Source organism: Myotis nattereri (genome assembly GCF_964212035.1).
Source record: "Myotis nattereri genome assembly, chromosome: 3".
NCBI classification, from domain to species: Eukaryota; Metazoa; Chordata; class Mammalia; order Chiroptera; family Vespertilionidae; genus Myotis; species Myotis nattereri.
Genome location: NC_138077.1, coordinates 5776362 through 5794589, shown reverse-complemented (window position 1 = coordinate 5794589; position 18228 = coordinate 5776362). Strand labels below are relative to the sequence as shown.

General features: G+C 50.0%; 1 protein-coding gene across 1 annotated transcript in view; it reads right to left on the bottom strand.

Moving 5' to 3' along the window:
- PCP4 (Purkinje cell protein 4) overlaps positions 1 to 18228 on the bottom strand; it is a 52148-nt gene that overhangs the window by 11307 nt on the left and 22613 nt on the right. The window contains exon 2 of the mRNA XM_081086865.1: positions 12646 to 12697. Within this exon, the coding sequence (XP_080942991.1) occupies positions 12646 to 12697 (52 nt within the window). The remainder of the gene's footprint in view (positions 1 to 12645; positions 12698 to 18228) is intronic.

Here is an 18228-nt window from a genome sequence, read left to right as displayed (position 1 = left end):
CAGTCGCATCTGACCTTCGCTAAAGTAGTGTTCAGCTGAGCTGAAGAGCGATACGCCCAGGGTTGTATTGTGCCCGCTGTGAATGGCCAGGGTGCCTAACAGGCGCCTTCCAGCCCACCTCCATCATTGGCAGGATCTGAGGGTTTTGTTCAACTTTAAGACATGTGAACAGGACACGGCTGGACATCTTATCTGCAGGTAGCTCACCACTGGGTCTTTCTAGGAACCAGTTCTAGCTTTGCATGAACCAATCTGGCTCATGATTTCAAAATTATAGTTCCACTCCCCCGTGCATTGCCTTATTTTAAGGTGTCGATGGGCTGGATTTATAGAAAATGCAAGGGAGACATTTCAAGAAGTAGCTGTAACTCACTGTGCCATTGCCGTGGGGCTGGGGAGGGTACAGGCTGGCAACATCACGCACAGTTCCAATCTTTCTTCATTTTGTTGAAATACATTATTTGTTATCACACGTTCACAACCGGTAACAGTCCTATTCAGATTCTATCCATGTGCCTCTCCCCACTACTGCCTCCACCAGGAAACAGCCTTCGATTTCTCCTTTGGACTCAGCCCCCATGCCCTCGATATTGTCAGAAAATAAACTCAAAAGAAGTCAAATGTTTTATCATGTCCCGGGCCACGGACAGCCACACAATCCTGACGTGTCAAAAGCAGACAAGAGCCTAAAGACGGCATCATCCCACAATGAGGAACTGGGGCCCAAAGAGATGGATGACTCACCCCAGGGTTAACCACGGGCAAATGGCCAAACCACAGCACCGCAGGGACTGGGGGCTCTGGGACTCCTCCTCTGCCCCCCTCCCCCCTTCACAGCAAACAGAACAGACATGGTTTCGTGCCTGACCGGCCAAGCAGCTCAGAGGCCCTGAAACCAGGGGAACGGCCTAAAAATAAACCCACTCACAGCAGCCCACGAACATGCCAGGGCGGCTGGAGAGCAGGTGGCGCGCTGCCAGCTGGTCCCTGGTTAAACCCAGCAAAAGCCTGATGCCAAACGTTTCTCTATTTTCTCCTGAAATTCCTAGGAAAGTCTTACTGAGTACGACTACCTGGAGGACCATTTCCAGCTCTCTCCTGGCCAGAAAGGGGGTGTCATTTATACCAGCAACTTCCTGGGCGGGTTCTGACGACCACCCCTGTGGAAGCAGAGGGTGGAAACGCCTTCATATGAACTGTGGGGGGACGGATTTGGGTGAGTGCATGTCCATTCGCACTGCCTTTGCCTTACAACCCGGAACCCGGAAGTCTAAGCAAGGTCAGAGGCATGACCTTGATGATTAGCAGAGTCGGTGATGCTGTGTGTGGGACGCGGGTTCTGCCGTGCAAAGGTCCTGGTGCACTCGGGCCCCGCGCTCCTGTGACAGGAGGAGGCTGACATGGGAGTGTCAGCGTCGCCCACGGGAAAGCGTCTGTCTGATATGGAGGAGACTGTTCTCTAAATGACTGTGGAGCGCTGTTCGATTTTCAGTTACCTCGGGGTCTGGGCGGGTGGAATGGGAGAGAGAGGGGTGCTTTAGGAATGCTGAAGAAGCCACTTGCCGAGCACAAAAACAGCAGCAGGCTCCGTTGCGCATAATCGTAAATTACTGACGGAGGGCTCTCCCCAACGCGTGAAGGCGGCCCTGTGGCTGTCTCCCCGGCCCCGACCTGCGTCTGTGGGATCAATACGTGTTTCAGCTGCTCAATGGTCACTCAGTCCAGATCCCAACAGGAAAAGGGGCGTGGCAGCTGGAACAGATGACTGTGGCCAGAACCCACAGACTCCCGGGGGGGGGGGGGGGGGCGCGGGGGGTCGTGTTTTGGGAGGAGGTGGGTAACCTTCAAGGAGAATATAATGTTTAATGACTTATTACATTAAATCTATTAATATGCAAGTAATTAGCCTTCTCCCTCATGACAAGGGGCCAATTGCTATAAAAAGGGGAATGATAAATACTTCACATTAATGCTGGGAAAAACAGAGTTTATAAATAGTTACATTCTAAGCTCAGTAATCCCACAATACACATTATCCTTCTTCCCTCCTGAATGTTCAAAGTGTGGTTTATATTAAAGGGGGTCATGTCCTCGCTTTTTTAGGGCACAGACCCTCCCTGAGGTACCCAAGAGAACCACCTCTGGCTGGGGAAGGAGAGGGGTGAAGATTTGGGATCTGGTTTGTGCTGAATTAAAAGAAAGACGTGGTCATTGCTCGCAGGTTAAGCAGCTGGTGTTACAGTCACAAGTCTGAAGGTTTTTTGTTGTTTTATTTTTAAAACACTTTTTTTTAAATATGGGTTTTTTTATTGATTTTAGAGAGGAAGGGAGAGGGAGATAGAAACATCGACATCAACACAGATCGGCTGCCTCCTGCAGGCCCCCTTCTGGGGATCAAGCCGGCAGCCCCGCTTGTGCCCTGAGCAGGGTTTGAACTGGAACCTCCTGGGGCATGGGTCACGCCCAACCACTGAGCCACACTGGCGGGCACAAGTCTGAAGTATAACTCCAGGTTGTGAAGCTGGGGACTCCGAAAGGGCCCTAGTGACACCAGATCTGGTCCCGGGGGCCTCTCTGTTACCACAGTTAGCGAGATACTAATGAGGGGAAGGAAGCAAAGGGTTTACTTCCCCAGGAAGCTAAGCTACACACCCCAGGGGATGGGATCCTAGCATCGCCCCACCAAGGGGATTAACTCCCCTCCCCTCCCCGCTCCAGTACCGATTGTGTGTATGGGAGGGGGCAGCAGGGGGAGGTAAGGACTTGCTCAGTAAAGTCAAAATGGTGCAGGGTGTGTGCTGCCAATCTAACCTGGAAAAGCAGAGTTGGCTGGGGGGCGGATCCCCATGCAAGCCTGGGGAATACAGCTGGGGATGTTTGGGAAGTTGACCCGTTATTTTGAAAAAGTTTCTGGTTATAATCCCAGGAGACAAAGCGCTGTCGCTCCCTCGGTGGCCTGTACTGGCCCCAGTGGTCGTCTGTTCTCTCTCCATAGCCAAGTGGCCTGGCGAACTCCAAACTCAGGCTTCCGCGGAGCCTGGATACCACAGCCCAGTCCCAGGTGCTGGCCTGGGACTAAGCCTTCACACGGCCCAGGCTCTCTGGACGCTGCCTCTATTCCTGGCCCTCATTTCCATGGCGAGACAGACGGAGATGGGCCATCGGAGGGGCATCTTTTACTTGCCACAAATAAATCTTGCCACCAGACCGCATCCTCTCCTGTGGGTCCCTGGAAATGCTTTTCCTCGAGACACCACGGAACCCCACTTCCACGGTAACATCTCCAGGACAGTGGAGGCCCACGGTAGCATCTCCTACATCTCGTATCTGGACCGCTGGCTGGAGACAGCTCAGAGCTGCATCCATCCCAGAGCAACACCAAAGCCCCGGCCAGGTGACCACGATTCCAGGCCTCCCCAGAATACCTGGAGTCACCCCCTTCCCTGTGACCAGGGCGGCTGGGCGTGGCTTCCTGCTGCAGCTCACGGCAGGGTGCATGACCACACCCCACCCCTGTTTGGTCCCTGGGGGCTGGGAGCGGCTGTACCTCCCTGCTGCTCTGATAAACCTCACTTTCAGGGGAACTGTGCCTGCTCTGCACCCCCCACCCCCATCCATTTCCCAGTCGGCTTGGGCCCCAGACTGTGCACAGCTGTATCCACCCTCACTGCCCATCCTGGCTACACTCCTACAAAGCACCCCCCCCCCCCGTCTTTGGCCACCCCCCTTTTCTTCCTGAATGACACCTGCAGGCTCACTGACTGCCTGGAGCACAGGTTAACCTTCCCTGGGACATCCTAATTGCGCTAAGAATATCAAACATGCCGTCTTCCAAACTAGCTCTGACAGTTCTCCTCCCTGTAAGAATATGAAGCCAACCCATGACCCTACACAGAGACTGATGGACGGCTGCTTTTCTGTTTTGTTACTTTTCTAAAACCACTCTAGAATTCCTGCACAAAAATTTTTCCTGCTTTGTCTTTGTAAAGCTGCAATCATTTACAGTATAAGAGGCGACATTTTTTAATTAGGGAAGTCTGTGAGGGGCTTGGGGTGAGCTGGCCCCGGGGCCTGGGGAGAGTACGGCGCTGGCAAGAACCAGGGCGATGTTCAGCTCTGGGCCCCACCCCCCGAGCCGCTGTCCGCCCTCTGGCCTTCTTCCTAGGCCTCACGCTGTGGCTTTGCTTGCGTTTGTCCCATGGGTGGTACTCGAGGCGATCAGAAGGCAGAGAGGAAGATCTGGGTATTTATTCCCTGACCTCCTTTTCTGCTAGGGCTGCCAGATAAAATACAGACTTTCCAGTTAAATACAGATTTCAGATTTAAAAAAAAAATGAAAACAATGTTCAGTATCAGGATGCTCCAAATATTCCATGGGACAAATGTGTACTATTAAAGAAAAACGTGGTTTCGCTTATCCAACACTGAAATTCAACTGGGAATGCCGTGTTTTTATTTGCTAAATCAAGCAACCCTAAAAGTCTGCACAATTGCCCAAAGCTCAGATCTGTCCTTCCCCAGAGGCAGGCCTGACAGGAGCACAGCATACCTGCCCCCCTTCAGGCCCTGCCATTGCCGGTCTGCGGTGCTACCGTTCTTTCTGGGTTTCCCTAAGCCCTGCACACACCTTTGCAAATGGTCCCTTGGGTGGTTAACCAGCCTCAAAGTACTCAGATGGCCCGGGCCCTCCGTCTCCTCCCAGGACCATGGCTGATACATTCGCCACTGAGGTCTTCCGACTCCACTCTGCCAGCATTTTCCTTTGAAACTATCCCCTCACCAGCTCGCTGACAATCTCCAGCACCTGTTCGGCGCTCGGCAACTATTTCTTAATTGAATGAATGAGCAAAACAAAGCTAGAGTCCACAGTGTTTTTGCAACATCACGTTTCTGGCTATGAAGGGCCTCAAGGTCTATATCCTGAAGAGGTGATAGTCCAACCAGCAAAAGGAGAGACAGGCAATCGAGGGGTACGTGAAGTGGCAAGAGCGGAGGGGACCAGCCTGCGGTACAAAGAGGAGAGGTTTCTCTATGACCCAGGTAACTGTGGCCCTGGAATGAATTACCCCAGCACGGAGCAGCCTAAACACGAGAAGTGAGTATTCTCTCCCCCGTCTGTGGGTTGGCAGGCTCCGCTGGGCACTCTGCTGAGTCCCCCAAGCAGTTGCAGACAGATGGCCCTGGGGCCGGGGCACCTGCAGGACCTTGTCCCACCCGCCTGCCAGCCGGGCCGGCGTAGCCAGCACGGTCGCCGGCTGGTTGGGCTGCTCCAGGTGGCCAGCTCGGACTTCCTACAGCCATGATGGCTTCTAGGGAACGGGCTCTCCCACTGCACGGATCGCAGAGAGAAAACGGGAAGCCGCCCAGTTCTTCAGGTCTGGACCGAGAAAGCCATGTGCCTCCCTCTGCATTGTGCTAGCGGTCTGCGGTGTCACAGCCTGCCCCCACGGCCCTGGACGAGGGGACTCGGAACCCCGCGCCCTCCAAGGGCCAAAGGCTTTGTAGCCACTTTCAATCCCCTACAAAGTATGACTGCAAACCAGAAATCCCACAGAATTACAACCGATACACAAAGCACTCCAGGAATATTCCCCAAGTCCATTAAAAAGTACGGAAAATCAGAAAGAGCAGGGCAGCTTTATGCCCCTTATTTGGAAAATTAGATTCAAATTAATTTTCACGCCAAAAAGCTTCCAATTATCTGTTGTGCTTAAACCGCGATAGCAGTGTAGGACGTGCTGGGGAAAAATAATGCTTTGGGAAACAAATGCAGTTTTGAAAAAAGAAGTTTGTACGTGGTACCCATCAGGGCCGTCCTCACACGTGGGCAGGGCCCCCGCTCGGAAGGCCCAGGCCTGACTCATGCTCCACCTAATGACAGCTCAGCTGAGGCTCCTGTGAGGGGGGCAGAAAGGGAAGGAGGGGCCCTGAGGGGGCTTGTTAGGGGCTTGCCTTCCTGAGCACGTGGCTGAGTGCAATCGCTCCCGTCTCCAGACAATCTGACGTGTGGTGACCCGAGGCATTTATTTGCTTCCTGACTCCCTGGGAGAGGGAGCAGGGAGGCACCTGCCGCTGGAGCAGAGCCGCAGTGGTGCCCCAGGCTGCTCGGCCAGGTCTGCGCGCGGGACCAGAAGACCCGCCGTCACAGTGAAGTGGTGCGCAGCGCAGGGATGCGGGCCGTAGCATCGTGATAACTGCACAGCGACGGGCGGTGGACCGAGTGGTGATCTCATGGTGAGGAATGTAAATGTCAAGTCACTGTGCTGTGCACCTGAAACTAATATAACATCGCATGTCAACGATCGTTTAATAAAAAAATGTTTAAAGAGGATTCAGGGCCGATCCGTTCTCAGCTTGCTCACGGTGATGGAAACTGGCCCCTTCCTGAAACCAAGGAGAGGCCCGCTCAGGAGGAAATAAAAATCGCACTCGGAGCAAATAGCACCTCTTCTGGACTGAATGGTCTACGTGGAGCCAGATCTTCAGGATTCGTTAGCACGGGTGGGACACGCCCCTGTGCTCCTGACTACGAAGGCTGGCGGAACAGAGGGGTCAATGGTGTTGGGGGGAACGTAAGTGAGCTCCTAGCAGGCTGCCCCCATCTCTCTGTCCGCTCCCCCACCCTTGCACTCTGTTCTAGAATCCTGGCCCAGAGCTTTTTGGGGAGACACGGGGAGACTTCTGCCCCCTGATCTGAAGCAAGTCCTGTGGTGGCTGCAAGGATGTCCCAGAGCCGTTCCCAAGGGACACCGCGGCTCCGCTTCCCTGCGAGACTCTAGTGGGAGAGCAGGTGCCGCCCGAGGAGGAAGTCCGGTTTCTGAAGACAGTGAGGCCCACTCTGCGCAGGAACATCCTTTCCCAAGAAGCATGAGCGCTTCCGCGTGCCTTCCCCAGTGGGGTGATCACAGAGGAACCCACTGAGAGGAAACCCACATCTCTACACCATCTGATCACGCAGGCCAGGCTGAAAGTCAAGCCGGTTCCCTCTCCTGAAAAGCTGCCTGCTGTGCAAACTCACTCTATAAACAAAATTATGAGCGTTTTACTTACTTAGAAAAAGTAAACCGTTGCCACGCCCTTGAAAATAGCATGTCCATCTAATAATTGATAAGAAGAAAATGAAACAGTCCAACTTCCTGGTGTGGGCAGGACTCCTAAGGGTAGGGTTTCATGTTCTTGGTCTATTGGCTTCATCGCTTAAAAGATCTTAAATGACAATTTTTAGCATCATTTATCATTTTAGCTTTGCACTAACGCAGAAGGGCCTTCTCCGTATGATATGGAACAAAATTCTATCTTCAGTTAGTCTAAATTTATCCAGTGTTTAATCGAAAAAAGAAAGAAGGAAGGAAGGAAGGAAGGGGAAAATATATGGGTAAGCCCACAAATTAACATATGGCTTGAATGTTTCAGTTTTAAAAATTACCACGGTTGCCCTAGCCCATTGCTTAGTGGTTAGAGCACTGGCCCTCAGACTGAAGGGTTGTGGGTTCAATTCTGGTCAAAGGCACATACTTCGGTTGTAGGCTTGATCCCTGGCCCCGGCCTGGGGCACATGCGGGAGGCAACCAATTGGTATGTCTCTCTCACACCGATGTTTCTCTCTGTGTCTCTCCCCCTCCCTTCCACTGTCTCAAAAAAAAAAAAAATCAATGACAAAATATCATTGGGTGAGGATTTAAAAAAAAAAATTAGCATGGCTGTCCCTGTAACTCCCCTGGGGTCACATGTCCTTGCCAAAGTGAGTTAACACATTGCGGACAGATTGTGAGAATTCTCGCTTCATATTACACAGTGTTTTACAAAGTATCATACTTTAAAAAGATATTAGCTTGTGAGAACATGTAATAAATAACGTCAACATGCAATGGATATTTAATTTTAAAGCTGGCCTTTAACATTTACGTAAAACGTTTCTTGTACTCATTCAATAGAAACTTACCTGGCCACTGGGTAGAGCCAGCAATAAAACTACTGGTCCGCAGTGTGTTATGTAGGTTGCTGAGATAGTGGTGCTGGTGACTACATTTTCAGCTTGGCCAAGATGTAAGCCTGTTACCAGTTCCTTCCCATGGGCTCCGACCACAGCCAGCCTAGCTGCCAGTTTACAACCAAGACCCTCGGGGCAGCGGGCACTCAGCAGAGAGGGCAAGTGAAGGCAGGGTGGTGTGATGGACCCGAAGGCCAGGTAGCCGAAGGCCAGGTAGCCGAAGCCCTCCTCCTCTGCTTGGGGCGACCTTGGGGAAAATCACCTGATTTCCCGAGGAAATGTTGCCTGGCAGGGCCGCCCCTCCCCCGCTCCGAGTCTGCAGTGGAATCAGGAGATTGTGTAAGAGCGTTCTCACCTATGCGCTGTGTGCGGGTGCCGAGAACGGTAACGGGCGCAGGCACAAATCTCCACGCCCACTGACAAGGTTTCACGCGTGCTCGGCGGGTGAGAAGCACCGCGTTTACCAGGTAGTGCCTGCACACGGAGGTTATGATGATGCTCAACTAAAGGGCAGAAGAACCCTCTGTCCTCGCTGATGTTGACAGTCACACGTCCCCTGTCAGCACCGACTCCCAAAATAACCTCCACACACACTCCTCACCGAGCAGGATCCCACTGGCCAGTTGGCGTGGAGGCCCTGATGCTTGAAGGTCTGGCTGCAATGAGCAATTGCTATTTCGTTCTTTCCCCATCTGGGTCGATACCACAGCAACCTGTGCATTCGAGTCTTCCTCCTGGAATATACATCCTTAGAGTGTTCCCAGCCAGCGGCACTGAGGACATAGCCCACTGTAATATGTGTTTCATCCACTGCTGTTATTACCTTTTTTTGGTTGCTTCGAGTACTGAAAAAAATTAAAAAAGGATAAAAAAGGGCCAAGAGACCCAGATGGAGACCGGAGTCCTTTGACTTTTCACCTTGAAAGTGCCACGAGTCTGCGGTGCTCGCAGCAGCACGCAGGGTGCCGGCACGGGCGGGCCCTGGGCCTCGCGGCTGTGTTACAGCAGCCGGGAAAGATGCAGAGCTCCTGGCTTGGGAATCTCGGCCTTAAAGACCCATCCTTCAGGGAGGCCGTTCCCACAGCCAGACGCAGTCGTGAAGATTTTATTTATCTTTTAAATATATTTGTATTGATTTCAGAGAAGAAGGGAGAGGGAGAGAGGGACGGAAACATCAAAGATGAGAGAGAATCGTTGATCAGCCGCCTCCTGCACGCCCCACGCTGGGAATCAAGCAGACTGCCTGGGCAGATGCACCGACCAAAGATCGAACCCTGACCTCCTCATTCATAGGTCAACGCTCAACCACTGAACTATGCCAGCCAGGCCAGTCCGTGAGGATTTTAAACTGCACGTGCTTGGTACATGCTGCCTCTCAACATTGCCGGTTGCCTTTTCCCTTTTCCAAGAGGCTTAGCTCAGGGCAAGGAGCTCCCACCTACACTCCCACTGCCACTGTGACTCACGCAGAACTGGCACCTTAGGCCGTCCATGCGGACGAGAGCTTCACAAACCCCTGCTCCCCGATGCCGCACACGCAGCCTAGAAAAGCCGAGACTGTCTGTTGCAGGCTGTGGGCTTCTCTCTGTCACCGTCCCTACCTGAAGCAGGACCAAGTCGCGTCACTGCTTTAGACAGATGCTTGGCACGAGCCCGCTGTAGCCTCCTTAGAAATTGCACTTCCTCCTCTGCCGTCCACCCTTCCGGGCTCGGAAGTAGGACAGCCAGGCCCCGCCCTGCCAGAAGTGACCTTCTTTCTCTCTCGGCCCGGCAGTGAGCGCTCAGTCACTACCACTGTGGGTTCCTCCTTGCACCACGCCGATGTCTCACCTCCCACATGATACCTCACCCACGCACTTCCCCAAACCACAGAGCAGTGAGAGAGCAAATGGGCCCATGCAGCATCTGCCCACGTGGGGTCATAGGTACTGATAGGTCGGTTCATCAGGCACCAAGGACACCAAAGGGGAGATTTTTACTGGCTGATCTGGAGCCAAGGAGGGCGTGTGTACAGTGCTTGGGGAATATTGAGTTTTATTTCTTATTGGAAAAACCATGCTCTGATTAATAACAATTATCTATCTGTCTATGAATCAGGTCCTTCTCAATCAATCTCCCCACCTACTTGACAGCAGAAAAATACATTTACAATATGTGTCTGTGTGTGTGTGTATGTGTGTGTGTGTTGCACCCTCAAATCTAAAGCTGAGATAAACTGCTATGGCTTTGGTTTTATTCAAAACAACATTTCAGGTTATTCATTGTTAGCCATCATGTCATTCTATCAAAGCAAACTAAATCTATGTGCTCCTAGCAGCTCCCCACACCTACTAGAAATTTTTCAAGGCAAAATCTGTGTCCCAGAAACATGGGCGCCCCTAATTCAATCCAATGCCTGAGGTTTTGATCAGCAGCTCGTACCTCAAAGAAACTGCCACTGCCCTAGGCCCCACCTTTAGCTCAGAATAACAGCTGCCTCTGGGCATTTGCCAGCAGCTGGGACCGGAGGGGATTCTTTTACTAAAATCAGGCGCAGCTCTGCCGGTCAACTCCGAAGACAGGGGCTTTTGGAAACAAATGTATCACCGCTCCCCACATCAGGAGAAATCCATTCCCGATTTAGAAATTCAATTTCGCTCGGGTAAGCCTCCCAGCCCTGAAAGCGAGCCCGTCAGAGGCTTATTATTCATAAATCTTTCCCGGGGATTGGAATCCTCCCAGCAGCCACTTCCCTCCTGTGTTTTTCTATTCTCTGTGTCCATAAAAAATTTAACTCTTGGAGTCTCTCTGGATGCCCAAGTTTCAAGATACGCATCAAGATATCCAGCAAAATAGTTGTGGTGCGAAAAAAATCTTGTGACCATCTCCAAACTGAACATGGGCAATGCAGAGTCAAGATTCAGAAGGTTGTGTCTGTTCCTATAGATACCCTGGACTTTACCAGAGGAGGAGTTGCAGCCGGAGCTGGGAACTACTGTTTCGCTCAAGTAGGGCATTATGTCAAGAAAAAAAAATGAAATTCCTGGCCTAATCAGATCATGAAGGTGCTTTGTTCATAGGGGAATGAAAATCTCTGAGCCACCAAGATCCTAATGAATTCATTTTTTAATTAAAAAATAATAATAACCCTATATCGGGTGTCCCCCCAAAAAATGTATACACACTTAACAGCTGATAGCTCAATGGATGTTTCTTTCTTTACAGAGTGAAGCCATTGGAATGAATAATTATTCAAAGTGTGGATACATTTTGGGGGGACACCCTGTATTTCTGAAAAACCTATCTCCAAGCCACAGAGGAAAGGAGAACACCTGAGCTTGCTGGACCGTGTATTTAGAGGTTGGAAAGAGAAAAGGCATTCTGGGAATGGGGTGCATAAACGTCATATTTCACATCAATAAATACCATGGCAACAAAAACAAGAGTCTAAATTCCCAGCCAATGGCCCTCTTGAGATGATATTTAATATAACAAAATGCCAGCAGAGCCCAGGAGATCCCTCTGGGGTTGTATTGGATCTGACTTGTGTCTTCTGCGACCCAAATTACAATTCCAGGGCACTCATAATGCGCTCCATCGTCCTCATGCTTTAAGTGTTAAATGGAGACCTAAACTACATGTATAATATTTGAAATAAGAATACTTTGCCTTGTCGATGACTAATGAAATCCGGGACTAATTGACTACTTACGATCATCTGACTGCTATCCAAATCTCATCACATTTTAATGCTCTGTGCTTCATAGATCTATTCTCCTGGGTGCCTGCTCCTTCAACACAGGTGGGCAGCTTCATTTGTGTTAGTAGAAAATATACATTAAGATAAAAGAGCTCTCTAGATACCTGTGATAACACAGTAAAATAATCTGATTTTTGATGGAATGTAATATTAGGTTGACTCAGACATTCCAAGATGATCTTCTCTTATTATGAGTTTAAGAATAAGAAATTAAGCAACTTAGATTTTTAGAAAAATGTCTTTAGTTCACTTCCAGACGTCTTTACCCCAATCTTTTCTGGGTTGTTATTGACTTTTGCCTCCAAAGGCCATGTTCTTCCCATTCCTGGTCACATGCCAGCTCTTTCACGCCAAGCCTTAGTTCCCCATTTATAAAATATGATCATTCCTACAATTTAAGGCCCACGTGGAGGCTGGAGTCCCAGGACACAAGTAACCCGGTCTCCACAGCACACTTTTAGTTTCTGTGTACGACCACAGGGACACGCACAGATCCTACCCCTCCCCTGGCGCCAGCTCTGTGCAGATTTGAAAACGTCCTTTAAGGAGTCAAGCACTTCACAGTTTTCAAAGCACTTATCTCATTTGATCTTATTTTGTCCTCACAACAACTGGCATGGTTCTCACCAACCCTAATGAAGAAAACAGAGACCTATATTTGCGTTGTAATTATCCTGTTGCCCAAAGTGGGAGTCCTCTTTGGGGAGGGAACTTCTCACCACTGCATTTAGCTAGCTCGGCTTCCTCTGTAAAAGCAGACCATGGTGCGACTGAGAATTGCTAAAACCCTCTCTCCACCGAAGCACAGACATGCAGAGTAAGCTGATTTCTGGGGGAGGCAGGATCCACAGCTGCCGCGGGCCCTGAGCTGCAAGTGGAAAAACAGTAGGTAGTGGGACGACTCGTGTCGTCTTACCGTTTTCGCCAGACGTCTTGTCTTTTCCGTTGGTTGCTCCAGCAGCTTGTCTCTAAAGTATAAAGAAAAGAAATTGTTATCAAATATATTCAGAATTATGCTGTCTCTCTTATCGTTTCAAGTATCTCTTTCATTATATCAAGTCTGTTATTACTTTGGCTCAGGTGGTTAAAGCAAGGTGCTCCTGAGACCAGGAAAGGATCGACCGAAGAAAGGATCTGCTGAAGTGCCACAGGCTGCCTCCCTTGTTCATATCAAGGGACAGCAGATGAGAGACTGGTGCTGATGGAGCATAACCTCATTGAAAATCTGAGGGAAACAGCCAAGTGTTTGAGCCAACTGTGAGAAGATCGGCGCGGTCACCTTCATCAATGGTGGTGATTACACTGCTATATTCTCATTCCAACCACAGTGTCTAATCTCTTATTTAAATAAATTTTAGTCAACTAATATATCAGGTTGATAGTCACGTGTTCTCCTATTTTCGAGTTATTTTTCTATCACCGTTTATGCCTCCCCCCCCCCTCCCCCGCCCCATGCATTTTTATTTTACCAGGTTGACCAGAAGTATGAATATTTCGTGGTTGGATTTGCATCTTTGAGCAAGATGGTCTGGGTGTGAGGTCGGGGAGCTGAGTGAAATAGACATGTAAACACATAAGCATGCTTCCTCAAAGCTTATTTAGCTACTGCTTTTTAAATAACATGATGGTCAGAATTGTAGGCCCTCGAGAGCGAAGTATTTTGTCAATCAAAGTTTTTGGTAATTATCAGAAAATATGCTTTAAGTTGAAAAGGATTGAAGAGATGTAAAGTCTCTAACTTTTAGGTGAAAAACAATGAAGCCAGGTAGGGAGACTGACTTGTCTCAGGTTGCAGTCGAGACTGGAGACTGGACTTCCTTGCCCAGAGGTTCGGTGTGGTGCAGGAATTGTCACTGTTACATAACTATCTGCATGGGACCTTGGAAGGAGAGGCAGAGCACTGGGCAAGGAGAAAACCATACGGGTGACTCCTGCTAAGGGACGAAGGTGCCCTCAAAAGTTATATTTTGGTCCAAGATTTCAGCCTAAAAATAATATCAAGAAAATAATAATCAGTTAATCAGTTTCCATTAGTATTCCATGTTGTCATGAGAAGTTCCCGGGTCTTTAGTCAACCTTGAGTGAGAAAATGTTGCTTTGGGGTTCTGATTAGTGTAAATAAATGGGGTGAATAATAAAGATTTGTGTTAATGACGTTAACCATCCTGTGTATGCATATTGCCTTTGTAGATGATAACCCAAGAGAGGTGAAGTCAAGTCTTCTGTTTATTACCATGTCTACCACACACACACACACACCCCACACCAGTCAATGTGAAGTGCAAATGCCCACCCAGGTCAGGGGGTGCCCTGTCTCATTCTGAGAGGGGGAAACCAACTCTCTCTGGTAGGAAGTGGAAGGAAAGGTAACAGTTGGAAAGTTTACATAAATGTGGGTCCCTTCTTCATATTTTAGAACACCTTGCATGTTCAGAATGCTGGGTCTTTCCTATGTTCCTATGGAGGGAGAAGTTTGCAGGCCTTAGCCAAACATCGTTTGTTCTTCAACACACTCCATGGAGGTCCCCATATCGTGGCATCATTATCTAAACCTGTAATGTTCAGCCTCTTCATTTAAACCAAATCACACATTTCTGAAAGATAGATTTGCAAGTAAAAATGCCCCTTTCTTCTTGCCTGTGTTTATTCTGATGGCTCCCCTTTCACACACAGAGGAGGTGGGTAAGTTCACTGCACTGGATGGAAATCTCATCACCATTGTGGAGGCCCAGCAGCTGTCTTGGTGTTCAGACCCTCCCCGTCCCCGCGTTATGCATCGATGGCTCATTAAAACAAATCAAATTCCACGAAATAAAAAGATAGTGTTCTAGAGCTGAATAAAGTCAAATTAAATGGCTTACAAGTGCAAAACAGGCGCACACTCAACCCCACTGTCTTCAGCTACCTTAGACATTGACACCTTTCAAATGTCATGAATACTTCATTTCATAAAAGATCACCTTTTAGAAACCAGATGATGTGCACGCGGGGGACAAAAAGGAGTCCTTTTCCCAGGATTCCTAAGACAGGGTTTTGTGTCAGGTCTCGTCTGATGGAGGCAAAATGCAGCTGATACATGTCATAGGGAGATGGTGTCTCAGCTCAGAAAATGATCCTGACAAAAAATAACTAGTCTTGAAAGCACCTTTTTTCAGAATTCTTTGAGACCTAGTGGCATTTTTAAGTCAAGGCTGAGAGCAGTGAGGTAATTGTCCAAGAGCTTTTCTGTTGCCGGGCTCTTAGTGGTCATCACCCATAATTGTTTATCAGGTGAGGAGGCCGAAATTCCCCGGGAAATGAGGAGGGTGTAAGTCAGGCTGGCATTGGGCTGGCCACAGCTCACACATGCCATGGCCAGGCACCCTCCAAGGCTCCTGGGCATCATGGACTCTTAGATTCTGACAACATCCCTGACAAGGTGCACACCATCCTTGTCCTCATCAGCCTCACTTTACAGATTGCATCCTAAAGGCACAGAGAGGATGTGATCACGGTCATGCAGCTGGGAAATGGCAGAGACATAACTCCAACCCAGAGATGCTGGCTCCAAAGTCTTCCCTTTAAACCTGAGCCTGAGCACCTCCAGTCTCCCCCTGGGAGCCTCCCTCAGCAGGTGGGAAGCAAACAGGGCAGGGGGAGTCCCCTGTGGAGGTGAATTTGACTTCATTAGCACCCACAGAGAGTTTGAGGCATCTGACTTATAGAAAGAAGCAGAGTCAACCGACAGAACAGGGATCAATTGTAGAATGACTCTGAGATCTTTTATTAAAATTTAAATAACATGGGAACCCATAGCTAGTCTATGCTGAAATGGATGGATGGTTGGATGGATGGATGGATGGACAGATAGATGGCTGGCTGGCTGGCTGGATGGATGGATGGATAGAATGGATGGATGGGATGAATTGATGGATGAAATGGATGGATGGGAAGTCATTCCCCAAATGTCCAGTAGGGAAAGGTCCTTTTTCATGAGGTGAGAGAAGTTAGTGCCCTGAGGGAGGAGGCTGCCTGTTCTCCCCACTCACTCTCCTGGCCAAGTGAGAGAAGGCCCCGCCTCCTTCATCCATTAGCACCAATCACGAGCTCAGCATCCTGAGCACCTGTGTTGCCTGCTGACCAGAAGTAGCCACACCTCAAGAATATCACTATTCTAATTGGACTAATTAGTAAGATGGCATGTTAAAGGGGAGGGGCGTGATGGGCTGTCTTCAGGGCAAACCCCGGTGTGAGATTCTAGCTGTCTCTTTTCTAGGAACTTCAGAAGTGATGCAGTGATATCTTGACCACCACCACCGTCATCCAGTTTACACACCAATCCAACGTAGTATGTTAGGGCATGCAGAAGGCAAAGAGCTTCTCTCTGACCAAACATGAGGTCACCATCACCAGGTTAAAGTGAGTGTGTGGCACATACTGTCCAAATGACCTAGAGAGCCAGGCACACGTGTAGGAGAGCTTGCTGCATGTGGCATTCAACGCCTTTTTATTAGCAGATTTGCCTCCATGTTTCAGCCTGATCTAGAGAGCCCATTGCCATGGCCTCTGAGTACAGCTGTGGTTGGCGGAGCAGGTGAAGGTGAAAAATCAGCCCCGATTTCAACACAGCAGAACCGGAGGCAGGAGGTCTCCTCATAATTCTGCTTCCAGAAGACTCGCCACCTTTCTTGTCGTCTGCCCCTTGCCGTGGCACTTGACACAGATGTTTTCATTCAGGTCCTCTCCTGGTCAACTCCAGCCCCACCCCGACCCTAGCGACTTCACTTTCATAAAGCGATCCTATCTGGGACCCTCTGTGACACCTTGTCCCACCCCAGACCCAGCACCTCTTCCAGGCTCGCCGAAGGGTCTAGAAGAATAGCAGTCCCTGCCTTCTTTGGACTCTGAAACCTGAGTCCCCGCTGCTCAAGCCAGCCCTGAGCCCATCCTCCTGGGTCACACTGGCACTCGCTCTTCCAACATCTCAAGACAGCGTCCCTGTCCCCATTCCCAGGGCCTCCTTAAGGGACAGGGTCCCGTGTGAGGAAGTGAATGCCACTCAGTTTACCTCAGGACACAAATAAGGAAACTCCTCAGCTCATTAGAACACAGACATTTCCTCCAAGCATTTTCCTCCTTTCCTATTGTCCCCACTTCACTACTAGGAAACGGTAAATGGCCATCCAAGGACGTGACACGAGAAATTAAAACCCCAGCTACACAGGAACCCTCGTATCCGGCCCAGGCCATGGGTCTGCTGAGTGACAGCGAGGAGGCCTGAGGGACCGAGGCCGAACCACAGCGGAGAGGACATCTCCCAGACCCGCGCCCAGCAGCTCACATCCCCCTCCCTCCTCGGTGGTGCTCACTAATAACCTGATAGGGTTTAGAATTTCATAAACCCTCAGTTAGAGGAGCCTGAACAGAGAGTGCGTATCTGATCGCTCCTCCCGACCATCCAGTAGGTGCCAAGGGTCTAGAAAAAGGTGGGGATGGTATTAAAAGGCGTCATTTGGGGAGTCTTTTTGCCTGACAGTCCATTGCAGCAAAAGCTACAGGAAATAACAAAGATTATGTCTTCCTTTGGCATCCCAGAAGGCAGAGCCTGAGACAGATGCCGTTGGTGCTCCACACGGGAGAGGGGGTGCCAGGAAGGAGGGAGGAAGGGTGGGAAGGGGGAAGAGAGAGGCGATGGAGGGCTCCTCATCTAGATGGCACTGCCAGGTGCATGCCACGCTGATCTTGTGCCCCTCAGGGTGGGGCAATCTGTGCCTGAGGACCGACCCGGGGGAGGAAGGCAGTGAGTTATCACCTGCCCCTGCCTCTCCTGGTCCCAGACATGCGCCACAGCATCCGCTCCCGACGCTGCTACCCTGGGCAGCATCTCAAACTCAGCATCTGCCTGGGGACAAGCAGGAAGCCGCAAGGCAGGAGGTGAGGGGTGGAGGCCCGCAGTGCAGCGTGGGCAGGAGGTGGCACACTGTCCCTTCACACCTGCCTGAGCCTGGGGAGCCCACGCCAAGCAGACCACCCACAGGGTCCGCACGGATCGGTCTGGTGAGAGGTATGTGACTCAGCACATAATTTGGCTGGGTGACTCTTTTCAATCAAGTTGCAAAATCAGGGACAATCCCTTACATAAGATATTCCACCCAAGGAACGGGCCACGCCAGCCTTCGGTAGATAACTGACTTCGGATCCATTTCTCCCCAACCTTGAGCTTGGAGTGGCTATGGAGGCACATCTGAGATTCCCATGCTGCATTGGGGGCTGGTCTCACATCAGTAAGACCATTTCTCAGGGAAACCAATAAATAAGTAAAATCTATTGTAATAATCATAACCTACATGTCTTTTTCCATATGAACAACCATAAACCTACTCTTGCCCAGCCCTGTGTAAGGGGCACCAACAAACTCATTAATCAAGACAAATACCACACAGGATCACTTATATGTATAATCTGGAAAAATAACTCAAACTCATAGGCTGAGAGTAGAACGGTGGTTGCCAGGGGCTGG